Source organism: Mustela putorius, unplaced genomic scaffold, assembly GCF_011764305.1.
Source record: "Mustela putorius furo isolate JIRA1106 unplaced genomic scaffold, ASM1176430v1.1 tig00003988_pilon_pilon_pilon, whole genome shotgun sequence".
Taxonomy (NCBI): domain Eukaryota; kingdom Metazoa; phylum Chordata; class Mammalia; order Carnivora; family Mustelidae; genus Mustela; species Mustela putorius.
The window spans coordinates 11,289,239-11,304,007 of NW_025422127.1; the positions used below are offsets into that span (position 1 = coordinate 11,289,239).

General features: G+C 38.3%; 1 protein-coding gene across 1 annotated transcript in view; it reads left to right on the top strand.

The window, feature by feature from the left end:
• ANO2 (anoctamin 2) overlaps positions 1–14,769 on the top strand; it is a 335,951-nt gene that overhangs the window by 161,308 nt on the left and 159,874 nt on the right. The window contains exon 11 of the mRNA XM_045071882.1: positions 10,629–10,763. Within this exon, the coding sequence (XP_044927817.1) occupies positions 10,629–10,763 (135 nt within the window). The remainder of the gene's footprint in view (positions 1–10,628; positions 10,764–14,769) is intronic.

Sequence of the window (14,769 nt, forward strand, 5' to 3'; positions counted from 1 at the left end):
TATATTTTTATCTATTAGAAGAAACACTATTCTGGGGTGCCTAGGTGGCTCAGTGGGTTAAAACCTCTGCCTTCAGCTCACGTCATGATCCCAGGGTCCTGGGATCGCGTCCCATATCAGGCTCTCTGCTTAGCAGGGAGCCTGCTTCCTCCTCTCTCTCTGTCTACTCACCTGTAATCTTTGTCTGTCAAATCAATAGATAAAATCTTAAAAAAAAAAAAAGAAGAAACACTATCCCAAAATTTTAAAGAAATAAAACCTGTGTGTATACAAAAAATGAGGTGAAATACAATGAAGGGATAGAATATTATTATAACAATGAAAATTTTAAAAGATTTTAAAAAACGTATTGATAAAGTAAAATAGTTAAAAAATATTAAAATAGGAAAGGAGAAATTAAAAAAATAGAATAAGAAAAAAAATAAAATTAAAAAAATTTAACCCTGAAAGAATAAAGCATCATGGAAACAAAAGCCATGAATTCTATGTGCTGTATTCCTATAGCTCTGAAGTTTTGCAGTTCTCATTGACAGTGAACTTTGTCTTGCCTAGATGTTCTTGCTGATCTTCTGGGGAAGGGGCCTGTAGCAGTGATTCTCAAATGTCTTTGTTGGAGGTGGCATTGCACTGCCCTTGCCAGGAGCCAGACTAAGCAATCTGCTCAGGTTCGCTCTTGGGAGCTTTTGTTCCCTGAACACTTTCCGTACAGCTTTGGAGAGCGGGAATGAAAAATGGTGGCCTCCTGATCTCCACTTGGAGGAGCCGAGAGCTCGGGCCTCACTTCTCAGTGCACCCTCAGAGAAAAGTAGTCAATCCCTTCCGTCTCCCTGGTCTCCAACTGTGCTCTGTGCTCACCCACCCTGTGACTGAGCATTGCTGTCTCTGGCACACGGCCCTGTTTGGAGTCTCCAAACCCGGCAGATTCCTGCCATACCCTCCTGTGCCACTCCTGGAAGAAGAAGGTTCTGCCACTTGTGGGGACCCTGCTCAAAGAGTAGTGGCCCAACTGTGCCTCAGTTTAAGGTAATCCCGAGCTGAGAGCCCACTGCTCGGCTCTGTCTCTATAGCCAGTTTCCCTGTTGTGATACCTGGGAGCTCTGCCGCACTCAGATACCCTGGTCTTTTTGTGACCCCGTGGGTTCTGAGATCACACTGTCCTCACAGGTCTCCATCCCCTTGCTTAGCCTCTGGAATGATGTCCCTCGGTGGAGCAGACTTCTAAAAGTTCCAATTTTATGCTCTGTAGCTACTGGCTTGCTGGGAGCTGGCCCCTCCCCCTGTGGTCTATCTTCTTGTCTCTTTGGATTCACTTTTCCTCATGTCCTACCTTCCAGAAAGTGGTTGATTTTCTGTTCCTAGAATTGCTGCTCTTCTTCTCTTCAGTCTCCTTTTGAGTTTGTTGGTATTCAGGATGGTTTGATAGCTATCTAGCTGAACTTCTGTGATCTGATGATGTTTTGTCTCTTACTCTTCCACCATCATGCTCCTCCCCTCATCAATGTGGTTTTGATTTGAATTTCCCTGATGCCTAATGATGATGAACAGTTTTTCATGTGTCTGTTAACCATTTGTATGTCTTCTTTGGAAAAATGTCTGCTCATGTCTTCGGCCCATTTTTTGACTTGATTATCTGTTTTTTCAGTGTTGACTTTGAGGAGTGCTTGATAGATCTTTGATATCAGCTCTTTGTCTGTAGTGTCATTTGCAAATAGCTTCTCCCATTCTGTGGGATGATCATATGATTGTTATCCTTCATTTTGTTGATGAGGTGTATCATGTTGATTGGCAAATATTGAACCTTTCTTGCATCCTCAGAATAAATCCCATTTGATTGTGGTGAATGATCATTTCAGTCATGAGAAAGAAAAACAAAGTTGAGGCATCACAATTCCAGATCTCAATATATATAGTACAAGGCTGTAGTAATCAAAACAGTATGGTATAGACACATAGATGAATGGAACAGAATAGAGATCCCAGAAATAAACTCGTGATTGTATGGTCAGTTAATTTATGGCAAAGGAGCAAGAATATGAAGTGAGGGAAAAGAGAGTCTTCAGTAAATGGTGCTGGGAAAACTGGACAGCGTCATGTAAAAACATGAAACTAGACCACTTTCTAACACCATACAAAAAATAGACTCAAAATAGATTAAAGACCTAAGTGTGAGACCTAAAACCATAAAAATTCTAGAAGAGAGCACAGGCAGTAATTTCTCTGACACTGACCATAGCAACATTACTCTAGACATGTCTCTTAAGACAAGGGAAACAAAAGCAAAAATGAACTATTGGCATTATATCAACATAAAAAGCTTTTGCAAAATGAAGGAATCCATTGCTAGATCTAAAGAGCAACCTACTGAATGGGAGAAGATACTTGCAAATGATATATCTGATAAGGGGTTAATATCCAAAATATATAAGGACCAAAGACAATGCCCCAAACAATAAATAACCAACAAAAAATGGGCAGAGTAACCAAATAGATCTTTTTCCAAAGAAGACATACAAATGGCCAAAAGACACTTAAAAATATATTCCACATCTCTAATCATCAGGGAAATGCAAATCAAAACCACAATGAGAGATCACCTCACACCTGTCAGAATGTCTAAAATCAGAAAGACAAGAAATAAGTGCTGGCAAGGATGTAGAGTAAAAGGAATCTTTGTGCACTGTTGGTGGGAATGCAAACTGGTGCAGCCACTGTGGGTTAACAACACTATGGAGTTTTCTCAAGAAATTAAAAACCAGAAATACCAAAGGATCCAATAATTTCACTACTGGATATTTACTCAAAGAAAATGAAAACACTCATTCGAAAGGGCATATGTACCCCTATGTTTTTGCAGGATTATTTATAGTAGTCAAACTATGGAAGCAACGTAAGAGTCCATTGATAGATAAATAGATAGGAAGATATATGTATATGTGTGTATGTGTGGGATGTATCATGGAATATTATATTAGAAAGGATGAGATTTTTGCCATCTGCAACAACATGGATGGACCTAAAGGATATTATGCTAATCAAAATAAGTCAGACTGAGAAAGACAAGTACCGTATGATTTCTCTTATATGTGGAATCTAAAAAAAAAAAAAAAAAAAAAAAAAGAATAAACAAACAACAGAATCAGACCTGTTAACACAGAAAGCAAACTGATGGTTGCTAGTGGGAGTGTGCACAAAATGAGTGAAGGCAAGTGGGAGGTATAGGTTCCGTACCTCCTGCTTCCAGTTATGAGATGAGTAAGTCACAGGAATAAAAGACACAGCATAAGGTATAGTCAATGGTATTGTAATAACATGGTGTGGTGACAGCTACACTGTGGTGAGCATAGCATAATGTTGAAACTTGTTGAGTCACTGTTTTATACCTGAAACTTAGTGTATCAACTACTCTCAAGTAAAACAAAATAATAAAAATTTAAAGATGAAACCATTTAAAATCAAGATATAATATACCTATAGACAGATACTTGCTGAATTTTTGCAAACTGAACACACTCATACAACTAGTACCCAGATCAAGAAAGAATATGATTAACACTACTATCTGGACTTCTAGCACAGCTATTTTGTTTTTGACTTTACATAAATATAAATAGAATAATTAAATATATATAGTTTTTACTGTGTGACTTCTTTTGCTCAACGTTGTGTTGATGAGATTTATCCATATTGTTGCATGTTGCTGTATAACATTCCATTGGGCAAATATAACACAACATATTTATCCATTTTATTGCTTATAGACATTTATGGTGTTTTATAGGCATTTATGGGTTTCCAGTGTGAGGCATCCTAGATAGTGCTGCTGTTCTATGTCTCTCAATGTGCATGTATGCATTTCTGTTGGGCACATACTCAGGAAGAGAGTTGTTGCATCATTGGGGATGCCCAGGTTCAGCTGTAGTAGATATTACCCATCAGTTTTCCCAGAGTAGATCTACCAATATACATGCCACCTGCACCGTGGGAGCATTTCTGGTTTCTCCACATTTGGCCAAGACTTGGCATTTCCCCTCTCTTTCGCTTTTACCATTCTCTTGACTATACAGACTTATTGTGTTGTGATTTCATTTACTTTTCCCTGATGATCTGATGATGAGGAAAGTTGAGTACATTTTCATATGTTTATTGGTCAATTGGGTATCTTTTTTGGGGGAGAGGAGTAGAGGGAATGGGAGAGAGAATCTTAAGCACATGGGGCCCATCACAGAGCTTGATTTAATAACCCTGAGATCATGATGTGGGTCGAAATTAAGAGTTGGTTGCTTAAATGACTGAGCCACACAGGCATCCCAATTGGTTATCTTTTTAATGAAGAGTTCCTTAAAGTCTTGTGCTTATTTTTTCTGTTGGATTCCTAATTCTTATTCATCTGTAGAAGTTCTTTATGTATTCCAAATACAAGTCCATGTATACAAATTTTTTTTTTAACTATTTCTTGACCTGTCTTTTTACTCACCTAACAATACCATTTGATGCGCAGAAGTTTTCCATTTTAATGTAGTAGACCACGTGGGTTTTTAGAATAAGTGTCATCAAAACTTGCTTATTGTGTTCTAGACCTTGCTCATTTCATTTTCAAATTAACATATTTTTAAATGGAAACAAAATGAAGCTTAGAGAGGTGGGAAAGACTTTCCCAAGGTGGGAAACAGCAGAGGGAACATTCATGCCTGCTCTCCTCACTTCAGAGCCCCTGTTCTGGGACCTCTGCTATACCAGAGAGGACACCAGCTGATATCCCATAGACATTGTTTAGCCCTTGAATTTTTTGTTTGGCCTGTACATTTTTTTTCCAGTTGAATTAGTTGCCAACATTGAAAAATTAGGAGAAATACAGATTTCCAGCTTTTCTTGGAAAATTGTAGGATCTGGCAATTCTGGTCCCGTTTTCTCACATGTCTCCCAGGACTGCTGGAGCTGAGTAGTTACTGGTCCCTGTAGATAGAAATAAGCCCTCTCCTGTTCCACTGGAGATACTATGATTGGTCATGCTTGGCCTGCTTTGGTCATTTATGTTTCCTGCCTGGTTTTTGAAGGCATCTGAATTTTTGACAACTAAACTGTTGCCCTTAAATTGCATAACTGACTCCTTTTCCTTCTTTGTTTCATCTGTTCTTACCCTAATAGATTTTGACCTCGCTCGCTTCCTTTGCCAGGTGTCTGGGCTCTGTGTTCAGGCTTCCTGTCTACCTTTTTGGCTGTTGATGATTTTATGGTAAAAAGAGGAGTAAATTGCTTATGTGGAACAGTTCAAAGAACTCCTCAAAATATTCTCTCCCTTCCTTTAAGGGATGAAGGTATTGTTTCTATAAAGCTTGAAATGTAATTCCTTTCCTGGAAGAAGTGATGAAGTACCCCAGTGAAGTTTAAGTTACCAGATCAGTTCCTTAAGCATAAACCTGGGAAGCAACAGGAGAAAAGATTTGTAGATTTTATGGGTTAAGAGACTGGTCAGGGAAATCTTCTATCTTTGAATGGCTGAGTACCTCAGATGGGAAGCTTTGGTGGTCTGGTTTCAGAGCTGGAAAAAACATGAGAACATGGCAGGGGATGGAGGATGAATAGGTAGCTATGATCTGTCTTTCTCTAACTCAGCAAATTTTCCCTGCACATGTCCCCTGCCCAGCTATTTCCTTCCCTTCCCTAAGTCCCTCCTAGAAGTTAGTATACTGTGGAGGAATCTTGAGAGTTGGAATCTCAGTTAACCTCACTGAGTTGAATCTTGTCTCTGCTTTCTTCCCAGCCACGTGACCTTGGGGCACTATTTTTGTCCATCAGTTTCTTCATCTCCAACTGGAAGATAATAGCATACTACCTCATAGAGTTGTGGGGACTAAAAAAATGAGACAATATTTAGAATCTTCTTAGAACAGAGACTGGCAAAATCAGCCCTTGATAAATTTCAGTCCCTATGACTGCTGTTGTTATCCTGGCAAGAGCACATGGGGGGGTCAAATGCCAAAGGACCAAATGCTTGTCTTGCCATCCACTAGCCATGTGACCTTGGACAAGTCTGTTTATCCAAAGACTTTCTGTTTCCTCACCTGGAAAAGATGTTGTGAGAATTGAAAGTGGAGTTAAATAAGACGATCAAGACAAGAGCACTAGGACAGTTTGTGTTTGTTATGTGTTATGTCTCTCCTATCTTCCCATTCCCCACTCTTCTTCCAAAGGTAGGCAATGTAGTCTGGAAGGGAAGGCAAGATGAGCACCCATGAGGGGGCAGCTAATAGTATCCCATGATCATGGAAATAGGAACTGTAGTGATGTCCCTTTTTTCAGTCCCCATGTTGGTAATTTGTGTTTTGTCTTTCATCTTCTTGATAAGTCCGACTAACATTTGTCAATTTTATAGATCCTGTCAAACAACCAGCTTTTGGTTTTATGGGCCCTTTCTTTATGTTTCTTCTGTTTTCATTCTCACTGATCTCTGTTCCCCACTTTATTAATTCTTTACTTCTTTGCGTTGGATTGAATTTGTTCTTTTTCTAGTAGAAGTGAAAGCTTAGATGATTGATTCAGAGCTTTCTTATGTTAGTACAAGTATTCAATGCTATAAATTTCTAAGTATTGCTTTAATGGCATCCTACAACTTTTGGTAATATTATGTTTTCCTTTTCACTCAATTGAAACTACTTTCTAATTTCCCTTTTTATTTCTTCATTGACCTTTCTTTGGGTTATTTGGATGGGTGTTGTATTTCCAAGTATTTATAGATATTTTCAGATATCTTTCTGCTGTTGATTTTTAGTTTAACTTAATTGTGCTCAGAGAATAAAATTTCATTACTTTAGTCCCTTATATTTGTTAGATTAGCTTTATAGCTCAGAATATGGACCATCTTGGTGAATGTGTATTGGAAAGAATGTATTTTCTGCTGTTTAGTAGATGATTCTATACATGTCAATTAGGTCAAGTTGGTTTGTAGTGACTTCTGTGTCCCTACAGATTTTTTATGTCTCCTTGTTCTCTCCATTACTTGAGAGGGAACTGTTGATATCTCCAGTTTATACTTGAGAATTTGTCTATTCATCCTTCTAGTTCTCTCAGTTTTTATTGTATGTATTTTGATGTATGCAGCTGATCTGTACATTTTACTATATACATTTAGGATAATCAGGCCTTCTTAATGAGTTTACCATATTATCATTAATTGATCTGCTTCTTTATCCCAGGTAATGTTCCTTGTTCAGAAGTCTTTGTGTGTCCCACGTTCCTTTTGATTCCTGATTGTATGATATATTTTTTTACTTTTCTTCCATATATGCCTTTATAATAAAAGTGGGTTTCTTGTATGCTTACATTTGTTATTATTAATGTATTTGTATATATTTTTAAATTTAATTTTATTTTTTTCAGTGTCCCAAGATACATTGTTTACGCACCACACCCAGTGCTCCATGCAATACGTGCCCTCCTTAATACTCACCACCAAGCTCACCCAACCCTCCACTCCCCTCCCCTCCAAAACCCTCAGTTTGTTTCTCAGAGTCTACAGTCTCTCATGGTTCATCTCCCTCTCCGATTTCCCCAACTCACTTCTCCTCTCCATCTCCCAGTGTCTTTCGTGTATTCCTTATGCTCCACAAGTAAGTGAAACCATATGATAATTGACTCTCTCTGCTTGATTTATTTCACTTAGCATAATCTCCTCCAGTCCCATCCATGTTGATACAAAAGTTAGGTATTCATCTTTTCTGATGGAGACATAATACTCCATTGTATAATGTATTTATATTTTAAAACTACCACCTTACTATTTGTTTTCTATTTGTTTTGTCTGTAGTTTCTTTTGGTTTTTCCTCTTTTCATGACTTCTTTGCAAATGAGTATATTTTATGGTTCCATTTCATCTCCAATTTTGGTCTGTTAATTATTACCTATTTTTAAAATTCAGTGGTTGCTCTAGGATTTACAGAATCCTTTAACTTACCACATTCTACTTTAAAATAATATTATACCATCTCACACCCTGGGTAAGGGCATTATTACACTATTTCTATAGAGGGACCTATATATACATACATACATATATATATGTATATATATACATATATATATAACGTATATAGTTTATAATGTATATAGGAGTAGGACAAAACAGCACCTATGATAGGAGAGAGGAAACTGAGAAATAGTGTATATATGTATGTATAGTGTATATATGTATGTATATATGTATGTACATATGGATATACATATATATGTATATGTATGCATATATATATGCTTATATACATATATATGTATATACATACATATACATATACATATATACACTATGTATGTATTTCTCAGGAAACTGAGAAATAGTGTATATATGTATGTATAGTGTATATATGTATGTATATATGTATGTACATATACATATACATATATATGTATATGTATGCTTATATATATGCTTATATATATGTATATACATATATATACATATACATATATACACTATGTATGTATTTCTCAGGAAACTGAGAAATAGTGTATATATGTATGTATAGTGTATATATGTATGTATATATATGTATGTATATATACATACATATATATATATGTTATAAACTCCATAAGTCATCATCACAATTTTTGGTTTTTACCAATGTTTCTCTGCCTTTTTTCCATTACTGCTCTCTTCCATGAAATTTTAATACCACATATATCTGTATATCTCTTTATGTTCTGTGGTCCTTTGGAGACCTAAAACCACTGTAATACCTAAGATAGTTTTTGGCTTCCAAAGAACTAGTTTTATCCCCACGGGAGCACTGTTTCATATAGTATTCTGGGTTGACCGTTTTTCCCACCCCCCCCTTTCCATACTTTAAGGTTGTCACCCTGTTATCTTCTGGCTTGCATAGTTTCTGCCAAGAAATTTTTGTCCCTTTGCATATAATATCCTCCTTTTCCCATCTTTCCCTCCCCAGCAAAGCCTTACCCCCACCCCAGCTTAATTAAAGATTTTCTATCTTTGTTTTTCAGATTTGATTATGATATGTCTCGGTGTATAAGTTTCTGTTTTTGTTTTTATATTTACTCTGGTTGGGGTTCTCTGGATTCTTAAATCTATGTTTTGTTGTTTTTGATTAATTTTGGGAAATTTTTTAGCCATAACCCTTTCAGATATTTCTTCTGTCTTCTTTCTCTTAATCTTCCTGGGACTTCTGTTATATATATGGTAGACCCTAGAATATTATCCTCTGTCCTGCCCCTCCCCCAGAGCAGACTGCTGATCATTATCAGTCAGTGATTTGAATGAGAGATGGTCTTGGGAGATGGGTGTGTTTCCATGCCCCTCTGCAAATAAAGAGACCCTTTCCAGTTTCCTATGTTGCCATACCCTCCTTGTGAGTACCAGATGGTGGTCATTGGCTGGGATCTTATGAATGACTGCAAACTCCTCTTGTGTCTGGAGCTCCCAGTTATTCTAAGCTATCATGCTAACCTATACTCAGCCTTTCAGAATTTACAAGATTATATCTTTTTCTTTGTACTGCCTTTTCCTTCTGTGGTCTGCCAAATCTGAAAGTGTTTGCATATCCCATTTTCCTTGGAGGTGCTTGTCACTTTTTAAAAAAATATTCACTTCACATGATTACCTTGTAGTCTCCACTCTATGATGGGTTCAAGGAAAGTTTAATGTTACAGATTATCTGGACTTCTCTTGTTGTTAGGGTGGAAGCCACATTATCTTGCCATTGTGTGAATCCTAGGTGAGAGCAGCCCCTTTGGTAGTGGACAAATAGATTCAATTCACTGTTCTTATCCTTTTGTCCTCACATCAAAGAGTGGGCTGCACTCCCATTTCCCTCCCGTGTTTTATGTCATAGCCTCTTAGGAAAGAAAATGCACGGTTTCTCTGTGGTTTGTATTTTTCTACTCAGGTGCCTGTCACCAATAGTTATTTAAAAGAAAAATTCCTTTTTTAGAGACAGTGTGACAACTTACTCACTTCCTGACCTGGGGATCAAAAAATATAATGGCTTGTTAATTTTCTCTTTAAAAGAATTTTTTATTATAAAATTAATTCATTAACAAAGTAGAGAGTTTAAAAAATGCAAAAAGGTAAAAAATAAAGAAATACAATCCATCCATAATCCCATCAGCTAAGGAAACCATTGCTAATATTTTACCAAAATTCTTCTAGTCATTTTTCTGAGTTTAATGGTTTGTATACATAAGTATGTGTGCCCACCTGTTTGTGTGTTTTAGTCACATAGCAAAGTTTTGAAAAGGTATTTTTCTATGGGTTACGGTACTCATGAGGTGATGTTGTGTTACTCATGTTTGTCTGGTAAAGATGCCAAAATGTATGGCCTATTTTCTGTTTGCTGTTAGGGCTGGATTCCTTCTTGGGACTATTTCACGTGAATAGCCAGGATTCCCTGGGGGATGTGTGTGTGTGTGTGTGTGTGTGTGTGTGTGTGTGTGTGATTCCCAAGGAATGTAATTCATAGTGGAAGAGACCAGTTCTTTGTGCTGAGGTCCCTCTTGCGCCATCTAACTTCCATCTCTTTTTATTTATGCTGACCCGTTGTCAGGTTTAGAACAAACAGAAATGGAGGAGGTGTATGGTGTTCTTAATAAGTGTTGCAATTTGCTTTCTTTTTCAGAAAGTATTTTGGAGAAAAAATTGGACTGTATTTTGCCTGGCTGGGGTTATATACATCATTTCTCATTCCATCTTCTGTAATTGGAGTGATCGTGTTTCTTTATGGATGTGCAACAATCGAAGAAGATATTCCCAGGTGAGATGTTTTTAAAGAAAAAGCCTCAGTTCCCACAGGGCAGTACTTTGGAGTTTCATCCCAGTTGCAAGTACAGTTCACATGCTTCCTTCCAAAGTCCTCACCCTCTATTCTCTCCTCCCCTTACCACACACATAACCTCCCTCCAGAGACAGATCTGGGAACTACAGAGTCTGGGAATGGCTTCAGAGCCTGCTGGGGATGGCTCCCTTTCTTTCCTAGTTAAGCTCTTCTCCAGGGCTAAAGGCTGATGTGGGCAAGTAGATTCTACCTGATGAAAAACCCCAAGCCTGAGAAGTGCATTTTCCTCTCAACTGCATGACTTTTTTCTCTGGTTTCTCCTAAGACCTGAGGCGGGAAACGGTGAGTGGCATTGGATAGAGATCACATGTCGATATGGTCAAACACTGTTGGGGTAAAATGCTGTGAGGCTGTCTATAGAAGCAGGCAGTTCTGGAACTGAGGGGGGCTCAACCTCTGGTTCAGGAAGTCAGAAACTGCAGGTGGTGACCGGCCCCATGGTGGGGCTCTTGGAGAGTCAAGAGATGGAACAAAGGCTGGTCCTTATGGTGAAAAGAGAGCCTACAAAGAATATAAGCACTTAAAAATAGCATACTTGGGCTGCCAGGTGGCTTAGTTGGTTAAGCGTCTGACTTGATTTTGGCTCAGGTTGTGATCTCAGGGTCACAAAATCAAGCCCTGTGTCTAGCTCCATGCTGGGTGTGCAGCCTACTTCAGATTCTCTCCCTCTCCCTCAGTGTCCCCCCAACACCACTCATGCTCTCCCCACCACCCCCGACAAAAAAATAGCATCCTTTAGGATGGAGAGCATTACATACTAGCTATAGGACTAGATAGTTCACTCCCCAGGTCTTCCTTCCCTTGGCTGTAAATAGTGATAATAACATGTACCTTGTAATGTTGTTGTAAGGATTCAGGAGATGATGTTTGGCACATAGTAAAATGTTAATAAATAATTGTTGAAGGAATCAACATATGTAGAAATAAAGTACAAGTGACACTTAACTTACATTTGGTATTTAAATCTCTTGCTGTCTTCAGCACTGTCCTCAAAAACCGAAGCGTGATCAATGTATTTTAATACTTTCTCAGTTGCAATTGATAGAAATGCAACATCAACTAGCTGAAGCAAAAAAAAAAAAGGAATTTATTAGAAGGATTCTGGGGTGGTCAGGGAACATAGTGGCAAGTGTATGGCTAGCCTAGGGGCCAATGGAAGTAGGGACTCCTGTTTATCTCCCATCACTGTTTTTTTCTTGTATTTGTTTCACTGCAGATTTTCTCCATTGGATGTAAACATTCCTACTAATAGCTCATGGAACTTGTATTTTAGAGCTTTCTCTATAACTGGTTCCAAAAACCCCGTTGGCTCATTTTGGATTAGGGTGGAGGCCCTGGGCCCATAGTCGGGGCTGTGGGGGCTAGCTCACTCTTTACCAAAAGGATGTTTCCTCAGTAGCCGGGTGGATGAGGACACTGGGCTGAGTGGGTGTCCACTATAGTTGGAAGAAGTAATGGCTGTCCTGAAGAAAGGACCAAGAGCTGGGCTTCTTTGAGGAAAGGGTTTCACCAATGATCAATACTTAGACCTACTTAAATACTTAAAGCTAGATACTTAAAACTAGATAACTTAGTGTAAGACACAAGGGTTTGGATATTTCTATGTGTAAAACCCTGGCACCAACTGCCCAGTGTTTTGACTGGGGATTCTGGGACCACGACACAACAAATATGATGGAGGTTTTGCCTTCTTCAGGCCATCTAGCATGAGGGAAAAACTAATACTTATCAAATGTCTTCCTTGTGCCAGGCATGGGGCTGGGTGTTTCTCAGATACCAGTTTCTTTGATCCTGTAGATAGAGATTATGGTTGTAACCTGTTAGATTGGTATTATTTTCCCCTAACAGAGGTGGAGAAATTATGCTTACAGTCATGTAATGTGTCCAACTTCAGCAACTAGTAGTTGTCAGGGTTACAACTTGACCTCAACTGCCCCCTTTCCCCCTGAGATGTGACATCTCCCAGAAGGTTCATATCCTCCTTGGCAGCCAAGCAGTTTCAACGGGCCTAGCCTGGTACCTTCTCAGAAAACATGGCTCCCATGTTTTTGTTGCCCAGTTTGATCCCTATAGAGCTGGGCCTCAGGTTGATCCACATGGGAAAACTCCACTGTGTGTAGAGAGCTAGTGCCAGAGTAGAGGGTAGACCATCGGCGTGCTCGTTTACATTGGGATTTAGAATTTGTGCCTTGGTTCCCCATATGGGAATACATATGAAAGGGACTGTGTGGCTGGAAATGACCATGGTCTGCATGTACTGAGAAATACATATCTGCACACATGCAGTCATGTACATGCAGGTATACGTGGATGTGAAAGGTGACCATTATCACTGCAGATGTCTCTTCTCACATGTCAGAGTGTGTAATGTTTCACACACTATGTCTAGCAACCCCTTTACCCCTTTAGGGGGTTAGAGAACCAGCTGAATGGTTGTCTTTTTTTTTTTTTTTTTAAGATTTTATTTATTCATCTGAGAGAGAGAGAATGAGAGAAAGGCAGAGAGAGAGTATGAGAGGGTGAGAGGGGAGAAGCCAGAAGGAGAAGCAGACTCCCCACCCAGCAGGGAGCCCGATGTGGGACTTGATCCCGGGACTCCAGGATTATGACCTGAGCCGGAGGAAGTAGCTTAACCAACCACCTAGGCACCCTTGAATGGTTGTCTTTTAAATGAGCTAAAATAGGATTGAGTAGAATGAAAAACGATATTAGTATTCATCACAAGAAGGAAGTAATAGGTATTGTTTCATGAGATTTTATTTAGCTATATAAATACGTTTATGGTGGGGAGAGAGAGAATGTTTGTATTCGCATGCTGGAATCTGGTGGAAAAGATTATTTTTAAATTACAGCTTACGGTAAAAAAAGTTTGAAGTTGACTGTTTTAAAGCTGAAAATTTGGTTGTTGGCTCTTCAAACTCAGGGTGGGGTGTGATTTTTTTTTTCTAATATTTACATCTTCCTTGTTTAAGTATATTATGAGGATTTTTTAAAAGAACTGCCCTTTAATCATAATTATATAGCGATCAAAAATCCAGGCTCAGTGGGCTTGACGAAAACTCATAAAATACCACTCCCTATCAACAAAAGAATAGTCTTTAGATCCCAATACTGAATCTAAACAAATTTATACTCTTCTGGGATCAGTGTCTGTCAGCCACACCTAAGCATGATTAAAAACTTGTACCATTCCTGGGATTACTTTAGAGGTTTCTAATTTTGACATTAAGCCTGGAATTTATTATCTATGTATCATTTTTAAAAATGTTCTGTTTTATAAGCATTATAGATTAATAGGAAGATAGTACAAAGGGGCCCACTGTACCCTTCATCCAATTTTCCCTAGTGATTATGTCTCATATAACTTTAGGACAATATCAAAAGCAGAAAATTTACATTATGTGGAACTTTAATTGGTACCTTTTATCACCGGCAACTTTGATATATGAATACAAATATCATTTATGAGTAATAATTCCATATGTGCATGATACATCTATAGAACTTTTCTCTACTTACCAAAGGATTGGTTCCATTTATTAGGCATTGGCTTACATGGGTAGGAAAGGCTAGAGGATTTAAAAAAAAAAAAAAAAAACTAAAAAAAGAGCTGATTGATCTAAACCATGTTAAAAAAAAAAAAAAAAGGTTACCTTAGTCTGAAACCTTGATAGCAGATGCTGTGTCTAAATTTCTAGAATAATTCCCATGTTGCACCTCCTCCCTTTGTGCAAGCATGGCCCTATATCACCTAACTTATGAGCAATAAGTTACTGATTAAGGACACCACTCACTTTGGGGTCCTAGTTCAGCTCTTGTTGGCCATTTATCAACCTTCTTGTGCTTTCTAGAGAAAATGATAGACTGAAGAACTACAGCATTTGGTTTATAGCTACAGTTGCTTCTAACTAGAAATCCTTAGATG